Consider the following 11,732-nt stretch of genomic DNA (forward strand, 5'->3'; position numbering starts at 1 on the left):
TTCTGTTAGAAGGAACAACATTACAATGTGATGGACTACAAGGTGAAACAGCCATTCTGTTAGAAGGAACAACATTACAATGTGATGATATCAGGATCTCCAATGTGTTTTTCATCTGAGTTTTACTGTATGACTCCAAATACTTTTATGATTGTTTATAGTTTTTAGCTAAATTCATGCATTAAATTATTATATTTTTGAGGACATAATGTCTTCTGTTTAATTCAGATGCCTTTAGTGATGAATTAAATGAGTATAAAGTGCATCATTCAGAATAATATGATGGGATACTACTAGTATTGCTTGCTGGACATATAACAGTACTGTAAGTTGTCACTGTCCAGTGATATTCTAAGTGGTCTTTTTTAGCAGTCTGTCCCTTTCACTTTGACAGTGATGCTGTAATGATGTCATATCATCATGTGCTAACTGTCCTCATGATGCAGTAATGCTGATGAAAGATGCTGTTGCCCATGTGTATGTATGTAATGTGATTGACATGTCCTGAGTCCTGTGTGTCTTCTGTGTGTCTGGCTTGGATGTGTCCCAAATGGTACCCTTAACCATTTGTAGGTGCACTAGGGCCCATAGGGAATAGGGTACCATTTGGAACACCGTCTGAGAGTCTAGGAGGCAATATGATTTACACAGCACAGTTTGATTGACATGTAGGATAATCTGGAATGGATAAATAATAATACAATGAATAAACTTCCCCTTTATTTTAAAACTGTTGTCAGTTTTGATGCTTGCATTTTATCCATGTTATTGATCCTGTCAGTTATGACATGTTTTGTCCTATATCATCTTCTAATTAACATATGCATCAGTGTATGTACTCAAAACTCCAAAGATTGTATTTCCTTCAATGCTTTGTTTTTATTTCTGTAATGCTTCAGGGAAATGTAAAGACAAGGTCCTGGACAGTAACAGGATTATTGTCTTTCTGTCTGAGACAGAGTCATCATAGAGATCTAGTAGATTATTTAGATTAGGGTTGGGGTCAATTCCTTTACAAATCAGGAAGTAAACTGAAAGTCCAATTCCAATTTTCCTCAATGCCTCTCTATGAGAAAATATCAGTTTACTTCCTGAATTGACAGTATTGACATTGAATTGACCCCAACACTGATTTAGAGATAAGAGAGAGACTGTAGTCCTCTTGGGGGAGTAGAGAAGGGGAGGGGAGGCAGGGAGCAGTGTTCCTCTTGGGGGAGTACAGGTGAGGGGAGACAGAGGACAGCCCAGTCTGGTGTATCAGAGATGAGGGGAGACAGAGGACAGCCCAGTCTGATGTATCAGAGATGAGGGGAGACAGAGGACAGCCCAGTCTGATGTATCAGAGATGAGGGGAGACAGAGGACAGCCCAGTCTGGTGTATCAGAGATGAGGGGAGACAGAGAACAGCCCAGTCTGATGTATCAGAGATGAGGGTAGACAGAGGACAGCCCAGTCTGATGTATCAGAGATGAGGGGAGACAGAGGACAGCCCAGTCTGATTACTGGAGGTTCTCTTGCTACAGAGATGGTCTATAGAAGCCTTTTAGTAGCTGGCATTCCTAACCTCAACTGAGAGGATCTCTGTCCCTCTGATGGCCCTGTTGGTGTCCACTCTGTCTCTCTGTGTGTGTCCTGTTCTTCGCTGTCTGGGACTAAGGGGGTGTTGTGTAAATTGAGGGGGGTGGGGTTAGTAGTCTTTTGGCAGCATGACCCTGCGCCCACCCATGAAATAACACAAGGTGATCTTCCTTCTGAAAGGAATGTTGTCCAGGGCCTCCACTGCCACCCTCTTGTTGCCCCTGCCGTTGCTCTCCTCCTGGTCGTACATGGGGCACATGTAGGCCGTTTGCCTCAGGGCATAAATGTCCACCTCGTCCTCGTCGTCCCACAGCTGGAAGGGAACGGCCGACTTGACCAGCTCATAGATTTCACCTGGATTAACCTGGTCAGTCTGTCATGAAAAGAGCACGACATGTTCTTAATGTTTTGTCACTCAGTGTAGACAACCATGTTCTTACTGTCGGAGATCCCTGTGCTGTTACCAGCAATAAATAAAATACAATGAGAAGTATTTGTACTTTTGATGATGGTATTTTGAAATTGTATCTCAAGATGACTTGGTAATGTATATAATGTGCAGTGGTGTAAAGTGCCTAACCTGTCAAGGTATAGGGGGCAGTATTTTCGATTTCGGATGAAAAGCGTAAACTGCCTAATACTCGGGCCCAGAGTCAAATATTTGCATATTATTAGTAGATTTGGATAGAAAACACTCTGAAGTTTCTAAAACTGTTTGAATGATGTCTGTGAATATAACAGAACTCATATGGTAGGCGAAAACCTGAGAAAAATCCAACCAGGAAGTGGGAAATCAGATGCTTGTAGTCTTTTCAAGTCATTGCCTATCTAACACACAGTGACTAAGGCTTCCACTAGATGTCAACAGTCTTTAGAACCTTGTTTCAGACTTTTGCAGTGAACAGAGAGCGAACAAGAAGGCCGGGAAGATGGTGACTCAGAAAATGACATGAGTTTAGTGGCGCGCATTCACATGATGAGGTAGCTGTGTTCCATAACGTTTTTCATGACATTGGAATCGTCCGGTTGGAATATTATCGAAGTTTTACATTAAAAAGGCCATTTGACATGTTTCTACGAACGTAAATATAACTTTTTTTTGACTTTTCGTCGTGAAATTTTCGGCGCACTTCCTACATTTGGAGTAGCTTACTGAACGCGCAAACAACGAGGTATTTGGACATAAATTATGGACTTTATCGAACAAACCAACATTTATTGTGGACCTGGGATTCCTGGAAGTGCCTTTTAATGAAGATATTTATAATGCTATTTATGATTTTAGATGACTCCAAAATGGCGGGTATCTGTATTGCCTGGTGTATGTTTCTGAGCGCCGTACTCAGATTATTGCAAAGTGTGCTTTCCCCGTGAAGCTTTTTTGAAATCTGTCACAGCGGTTGCGTTAAGGAGATGTTTATCTATAATTCTTTGAATAACAGTTTAATATTTTATCAACGTTTATGATGAGTATTTTTGTAAATTGTTGTGCTGATTCACCGGCAGTTTGAGGCAAAATATTTTCTGAACATCACGCGCCAATGTAAAATGGGTTTTTTGGATATAAATATGAACTTTATCGAACAAAACATACATGTATTGTGTAACATTGAGTCCTAGGAGTGTCATCTGATGAAGATCGTCAAAGGTTAGTGCTTAATTTTAGCTGTATTTCTGGTTATTGTGACCCCTCTCCTGCTTGGAAAATGGCTGTGCGGTTTTTCTTGTGTTGGCGCTGTCCTAACAATCTAATTTTATGCTTTCGCCGCATATCCTTTTTGAAATCGGACAATGTGGTTGGATTAAGGACAAGTGCATCTTTAAAATGGTGTAAAATAGTTGTACGTTTGAGATATTTGAATTATGAGATTTTGTTTTGAATTTGCCGCCCTGATATTTCATTGGCTGTTGAATAGTGTGAACCGTGGGTGGGACGGTAGCGTTCCACGTACCCCAGAGAGGTTAAGTAAAAAAGTTTTTGGGTGTATCTTTACTTTACTATTTATAATTTTGACAACTTTTACTTCACTACATTTCTAAAGAAAATAATGTATTTTTTACTCCATACATTTTCCCTGACACCTAAAAGTACTCGTTACATTTTGAATGCTGAGCAGGACAGGAAAATGGTCCAATTCACACACTTATCAAGAGAACATCCCTACTGCCTCTGATCTGGCAGACTCACTAAACACACATGCTTCATTTGTAAAATGATGTCTGAGTGTTGGAATGCACCTTGGCTATTCGTACATTTAAAAAAGTAACTTGAAATAATTACTTTTGATATTTAAAACCAACTACTTGTATTTTACTGGGTGAATTTCGCTTTTAAGTGAGTCATTTTCTACTAAGGTATCTTTACTCAAGTATGCCAATTCAGTACTTTTTCCACGTGGTGGCTTTGGGGTTAAATCCCTGCTTTCCAAACTAGGTTCAAATCGTATCTTTTGTGTTCAACCGCTGAAACTTAATGTCAAATATACAAAAAGTGGAATATTGATGGAGTCTGGTTATGGGGTTAAATCTCAGTCTTCCATTCTAGAGGGAGCAGGTTCAAAGCTCCAACTTCAGTGTGGATTTCTGCAACTGTCAATGTGAAAATGACAAAGAAAACAGAGGTGTGAAGGAGTCTGTGGCTCTGGTGTAAAGATCTCACCCTGTATGTTCAGGGTTGTAGGTTCAAACCCCAGTCTGAGTGAGAAGGGGTCTGTGGCTCTGGTGTAAAGATTAATCGTTCAGGGTTGCAGGTTCAAACCCCAGTCTGAGTGAGAAGGGGTCTGTGGCTCTGGTGTAAAGATCTCACCCCATACGTTCAGGGTTGCAGGTTCAAACCCCAGTCTGAGTGAGAAGGGGTCTGTCGCTCTGGTGTAAAGATCTCACCCTGTATGTTCAGGGTTGTAGGTTCAAACCCCAGTCTGAGTGAGAAGGGGTCTGTCGCTCTGGTGTAAAGATCTCACCCTGTATGTTCAGGGTTGTAGGTTCAAACCCCAGTCTGAGTGAGAAGGGGTCTGTAGCTCTGGTGTAAAGATCTCACCCCATACGTTCAGGGTTGCAGGTTCTGTCACAGCTCTGGATCAGGATGTGTTGGGACCATGAACTCTGCTGCAGAAAGAGTCAAGGCCACTAGGAGTGCCACACCGACACGATCAGAGATATGGTAAGCTGGGGGTTCAATCCTGGAGCTCCAGAAGAGCAACCAGCAGAGGTTATGGAGGAAAACCTCTGAATAAAGTGGTCTTTAAGTGTCCAGGAGATAATCTCCATAACCGTCTCAGACTGACCCAGAGAGGCTGCTACTCAGACACACAACCTGCCACACCCAGGGCTTCAACTCAGTACCCTGTGGGCAGGAAGCTTACCACCCAGGGCTTGAACTAAGTACCCTGCAGTCAGTCATCCCAGAGAGCTCAGCTGGTTCCCTACGGAACCCTCCTAACCTTCTACTAGACTTGCAGTAACGTACAGGCTCTTCCTCAATCTTACCTCAAAATCTGTTGGAAAATGGGATGGAGCGTTGGCCTTTTCCAGTACTGTTGAGGCGGCTGCCAGGAGATCGAGAGGTATTGTGGAAAGACGAACAGTATTTGAAATAGATGAATGAAAAATCATGCAGGACCACAAACTGGGCAGGAAAAAATTAAATAAAATCCATGCCACTACAGAAAACTGAGCACGATAAAAAGAGGAATGTCTGATAATAAAATCCCACAAATGACATTTTGAAATGCACCTCAAGTCATCAACATAAAGTATTAGATATCACAAAGCCAATAAACACAAACTTTCCCACAATCCAAACCCTTTTTATTAGAACAATACAGCAGATATAAAGACCTATTGCAAATCACACGGTCAACACTGGACGTGTGCTTCAACAAACAAAATGCACTTCCCCAAAAAACAACAAAAATGAAATAAATTAATTAAAAAAACTAATAAAACTAAAACATCCATTTCCTTTGATGTTTTTTTTTCTGTTGAAATGTCAGAATGAAACAAAGGCCTTGTAACTCTGGGCTGAAGACTGAGAAGTTAAGACATCTATATAGTCTCAACACAGAGCATTAAGGACCTAGCCTGGTCCCAGATCTCTTCGTGCCGTCCAGCCAACTCCAACAGTCACAGTCTGACAATGAGTTGGCAAGACAGCACAAACACATCTGGGACCAGGCTATCAAGGACCAAAACCCAAGAGAAGGACAGAAGAGGGAAAAACTCCTTCCTCCTAAGAGTCAAGAGTGGAAACTGCCTCCCTGATTATGTTTATAAGCATTTTAACTGCGATGAGCAAATACACTCCTCTACAACAGAGTTATATGGAGGGTTTAAGGTCCGACTCCACTGTCTGGTCTAGCCTAGTTGCCAGATCTGTACAGGCTTAAGCAAAACGTCAGACTTTCAATGTCATGGCATTATTTGGCTAAAGCACATACTGACCTGGCAACCAAGCTAGGTGGGACCACTGTTCTCTAGTGGAACTGAGATCAAGGTCTCAGATGCACCGCCAGTATATCGTCACAATGAATACATGTCTGTTAGTGTTTGAACTGGAGCGACAGGTACAGAAGCAGTAAGACTGAGCAGGTGTGTGGTGGATAAATCTGAAGTGGAGAGAGAAGGCTCTCAGCCTCAGCACAGCTATGCACCGTGGCGTAGCTACACGTCTAGAAAGTAGATCTGATACACATGAATAACTAAAGGACTCAATTCAATCCGTATCGCGAAGCTCACCTCCCATTGAGCCGACTTACGCAGCGTTTACCACGGCAGCATTCTCCGCGAAACGCGGGACGATTGCTTTTAAATGTCAGATGGTGCATTAATGCTGAACTTCAGCAGTGGACTGAATCAAGCCCTAATACACAAAGGTCCAAACAGAACCCCAGAGTGATTGACACCCCTCTGAGTGAATCTGGTATTACATGTTTCAATCTTTTCAAATCACATACACACCCTTTAAAAGAGAATAGAAAACCTCCCAAAAAAACAGACACAATCGCAACAGTATTGGAGCAAGAAAAACCCCAACTTAAAGCCTGTGATGATAATGAATAAGACAATAATAGCATTCTAAATAAAAATAAAACACATTTAGAGATGCATATTTTGTTCTGAAATATTGATCTTCTGTCCCAAATGGCACACTATTCCCTATATAGGTCACTACCTGGTCAAAAGTAGTGCACTAAATAGGGAATAGGGTGCCCTTTGGGCCGTAATCTTAAAGTCAATGAATCACACACTTCACACAAAACGTAGTACAAGTGACTTTATGCCAGAGCAGAAGGAAAAGAGTCTAGGCTCACTTGGTAAGGAGATAGAAACGTCAACTTTTCACTGATGACGGTTTCACTTGGGGTTGGAGAAACTAACGCATCAGGAATGGCACCATGTTCCCTAAAATATCCTTGTACTACTTTTGACTTACACTGGGCTCTGGTCAAAAGTAGTGCACTATATAAAAAGGGAATGGTGTGCCATTTTGTACACACACCGACGTTGGTTTCTAACGTTAGGAAGGAAGGGTGGTGTTGACTGTTGGGGTGACACACTAGTCAGTGACACACTACATGTCACAGTCTAATGGATGAGATAAAGTAGCTACACGTCAAGACATAACGGCACCCTATTCCTCATGTAGTGCATTACTGTTGAAAAGCACCTGATTTGTCAACTGGGGCTCAACTTCAGCCAGTCACAGGTCACATCTCCACCCTCGGGCTTAACCCTTGCCGACCCTCCTCCCTCGTTATGAAGTTGGATCTCCTCTCCCCTTCAACAGTGTGTGGTTGTGCTGTATCCCCACTTTACTTCCCCTCTGGCCAAATCATTTCTTTATTCACAATGGGCTTTTCTTGGTTGTTGTCGCATCATCTTTGTCGATTTTTTTTATTCAATATCTTAACATTTTTTTGTATGTATTTAATGTTTTTTTTTATTTATTATTATATATATTTAATACAAATCTATATAACCCGAATTTAGAAATCTTATTTACATGAAAAACGTTGAAAAGCGGCTAGCCTGCCCGACCCCCCCGGCACCCACCCTTTTCATGGAACAAAAAAATACTTTCCACACATAATTCCATTTCTTTCTTTTTTTTGTACAGCTTTTCTTTCCACCACTATAGCATTAAGAAACCCCCACCACTATAGCATTAAGAAACCCCCCACCACTATAGCATTAAGAAACCCCCACCACTATAGCATTAAGAAACCCCCCACCACTATAGCATTAAGAAACCCCACCACTATAGCATTAAGAAACCCCCCACCACTATAGCATTAAGAAACCCCCACATTGTATTTTTTTGTTGCTTTGCACCGTGAGCACAGCGTTTAGAACGATGATAATCATAACAACCACTTCAACAGATTACTCAATATGGGGGGGGACCAATCTCAAATGTCCAGAACCCCTAGACGCAGTTATTGAAAACAAGATGGAGAGAGGAGAAGAAAAACATCTGAGACGTAGGTGTGTTTTTTCATGTGTCCTCTAAGGGGTCTCCTGTAGACAGAGAGACGGGTCGCTACTGGGGAGTCAGTGTGTGTGTGTGTGTGTGTGTGTGTGTGTGTGTGTGTGTGTGTGTGTGTGTGTATGTATGTATATGTGCGTCTCCCCTGGTGGTGCGTTGCCGTGACGGCCAGGATCTTCACAGGGCATTGTCCTCTTCACAGCCCGCCCCGGCAGCGTAGCGGAAGGCCTGCAGGTTGGACACGCCGTGGAAATGGACGAACGCTCCCGCCACCACCAGGACGTGGAACAGCTGATGAGAGTGGAACTGGAGGGAAAGAGAGGAGGAGAGAGGGATGATCAGTGAAGAGTTCAGTTACTTCTGATTTAGCCTCTATGGTTGCTGGGTCACGTACAGGTCTACATTAGCCTGTCCCCCAAGATAACCACTTCACTCATTGTCATGTTTGGTTTGCCACAGACGGACATGGGAGCAGACAAGAGAACAAACAGATCTGAGACCAGGTTAACGTTCATGTACTCTCTATGTTTGTAGTAAATCATGTCTGAGGATCAGAGATGGTGTCTAAAAACAGCCCATAGCTCCTTCTACATCAAGATGGTCCCCACAGTCAGCCGTACATCCAGGTGTGTCACTAAGACACAGGAAGTTTCAGTCCAGGGTTTCCCCAAACTCGGTCCCCAATCAGCTGTGTAGTGTCAGGGGGGAAACCAAAACGTGCAGTGTGTGTGTGTGTGTAAACAACATGCCCAGACTATGTCATGGAGGAGTTGGTGTGGACCAAATACCTGCCACGCTACATTGCCCATCTAACTCAGCGATGTATCGTCATGCCCTTCTGTCCCGGGCCTCTCCTCCCTTCCACATGGGTAACACAGGGCTCACGTTGGGGCTGACTGTCAACTAACCTGTCAACTGGACTGTCAACTGGACTGTCAACTGTACCGTCAACTGTACCGTCAACTGTACCGTCAACTGTACCGTCAACTGTACCGTCAACTGTACCGTCAACTGGACTATCAACTGGACGTCAACTGACCTGTCAACTGACCTGTCAACTGACCTGTCAACTGACCTGTCAACTGGACTGTCAACTGGACTGTCAACTGGACTGTCAACTGGACTGTCAACTGGACTATCAACTGGACTATCAACTGGACTATCAACTGGACTATCAACTGGACGTCAACTGACCGTCAACTGGACTGTCAACTGACCTGCCAACTGACCTGTCAACTGGACTATCAACTGGACTATCAACTGGACTATCAACTGACCGTCAACTGGACTGTCAACTCACCGGTCAACTGACCGGTCAACTGACCTGTCAACTAACTAGCAACCATCTCCAGGACAGATGTAGAGAACGGGAGGGAATATTCCCCCACACACTGACCTGAGACAGACACACACAGTACTGTCCTAAAGTACTGTAACACAGAGGATATTAACCTCCCACTACACAGTACTGTCCTAAAGTACTGTAACACAGAGGATATTAACCTCCCACTACACAGTACTGTCCTAAAGTACTGTAACACAGAGGATATTAACCTCCCACTACACAGTACTGTCCTAAAGTACTGTAACACAGAGGATACTAACCTCCCACTACACAGTACTGTCCTAAAGTACTGTAACAGAGAGGATATTAACCTCCCACTACACAGTACTGTCCTAAAGTACTGTAACAGAGAGGATATTAACCTCCCACTACACAGTACTGTCCTAAAGTACTGTAACACAGAGGATATTAACCTCCCACTACACAGTACTGTCCTAAAGTACTGTAACACAGAGGATATTAACCTCCCACTACACAGTACTGTCCTAAAGTACTGTAACACAGAGGATACTAACCTCCCACTACACAGTACTGTCCTAAAGTACTGTAACACAGAGGATATTAACCTCCCACCAGCTGAGGACCAGAAAGGGGGGAGGAGAGGGGCAGCGAGGCCCAGCCTGATGTCCCTGTTCTGGGCTAGCTCTCCCAGGCCTGCCCCCTCTCCAGCTGGGTGTTAATGAAGGGGAACCACCGGGTCACAGGTGACGGGGTGTAAAGGATGGTACTGTCATACTAAATGACCTAACCACTGCCCTATACAATGTCCTCAATTCATTATTTACCTTCAGCTGTGTGAGGGAGACTGAGGAAAGGTTTCCTCAAAACAAACACATCTGGGATCAATCAGCCCACACTAAACAGCCAAAGAGTTATATTTAACTCCACTGTGTGTGTGTGTGTGTGTGTGTGTGTGTGTGTGCGTGCGTGCAGCCCAGAGGTTCTCTACTTGTACCCACCCAGATGTCACATTTCCCTGGGAAGAATCTCTCTGGGATGCGTGCTGCGTAGATACAGGCTCCAGAGATGTAGAGAGTAGCCATGAGGAGCAGCCAGCCCATCTGACCCATAGTAGTGGCTCTCAGCAAGCCTTCAGTGATGACAAAGTGCAGGGTGGGGACCACACCACTCAGACCCAGACCTACAAACACTCCTGGAGACAGACAGACAGGGGTTAATACAGACAGAGACAGACGGGGGTTAATACAGACAGACAGACAGACAGGGGTTAATACAGACAGACAGACAGACAGACGGGGGGTTAATACAGACAGACAGACAGACAGACGGGGGTTAATACAGACAGACAGACAGACGGGGGTTAATACAGACAGACAGACAGACAGACGGGGGGTTAATACAGACAGACAGACAGACAGACAGACAGACAGACAGACAGACAGACAGACAGACAGACGACAGACAGACAGACAGACGCAACAGACAGACGAGGCTAATACAGACAGACAGACAGAGGCAATAAGACAGACAGACAGAGGCTAATACAGACAGACAGACAGACAGACAGACAGACGCAATACAGACAGACAGACAGACAGACAGACAGACAGACAGACAGACAGACAGACGTTAATATAGACAGACAGACGTTAATATAGACAGACAGAGACAGACAGACAGACAGACGGGGGTTAATACAGACAGACAGACAGACGGGGGTTAATACAGACAGACAGACAGACAGACAGACAGACAGACAGACAGACAGACAGACGCTAATACAGACAGACAGAGGCTAATATAGACAGACAGACAGAGGCTAATATAGACAGACAGACAGACGCTAATACAGACAGACAGACAGACAGACAGACGCTAATACAGACAGACAGACAGACAGACAGACAGACAGACAGACAGACGTTAATATAGACAGACAGACGTTAATATAGACAGACAGAGACAGACAGACAGACAGACGGGGGTTAATATAAACAGACAGACAGACAGACAGACAGAGACAGACAGACGGGGGTTAATATAGACAGAGACACAGACAGGGGCTAATACAGACAGACAGACGGACAGACAGGGGCTAATACAGACAGACAGGGGCTAATACAGACAGACAGGGGCTAATACAGACAGACAGGGGCTAATACAGACAGACAGGGGCTAATATAGACAGACAGGGGCTAATATAGACAGACAGGGGCTAATATAGACAGACAGGGGCTAATATAGACAGACAGGGGCTTGTCCACTCCTGAGTGGTTACACCTGACAACTAACTGTATCCTCACTGATCTCTTTCTGTTGATTTCACTGATGTTACATAAGGCCTTGCTACACATGACTGTCCAC

At 43.9% G+C, this 11,732-nt stretch overlaps 1 protein-coding gene across 1 annotated transcript in view; it reads right to left on the reverse strand.

The window, feature by feature from the left end:
- Nucleotides 1-7,854: 7,854 nt before the first annotated feature.
- LOC106576468 (adiponectin receptor protein 2) overlaps nt 7,855-11,732 on the reverse strand; it is a 31,139-nt gene continuing 27,261 nt past the window's right edge. The window contains exons 7-8 of the mRNA XM_045698671.1: nt 10,367-10,560; nt 7,855-8,368 (exon numbers count right to left, since the gene is read on the reverse strand). Of these exons, the coding sequence (XP_045554627.1) occupies nt 8,240-8,368; nt 10,367-10,560 (323 nt within the window). The 3' untranslated portion in view covers nt 7,855-8,239. The remainder of the gene's footprint in view (nt 8,369-10,366; nt 10,561-11,732) is intronic.

This window comes from Salmo salar, chromosome ssa17 (assembly GCF_905237065.1).
Source record: "Salmo salar chromosome ssa17, Ssal_v3.1, whole genome shotgun sequence".
In the NCBI taxonomy this organism is placed as follows: Eukaryota; Metazoa; Chordata; class Actinopteri; order Salmoniformes; family Salmonidae; genus Salmo; species Salmo salar.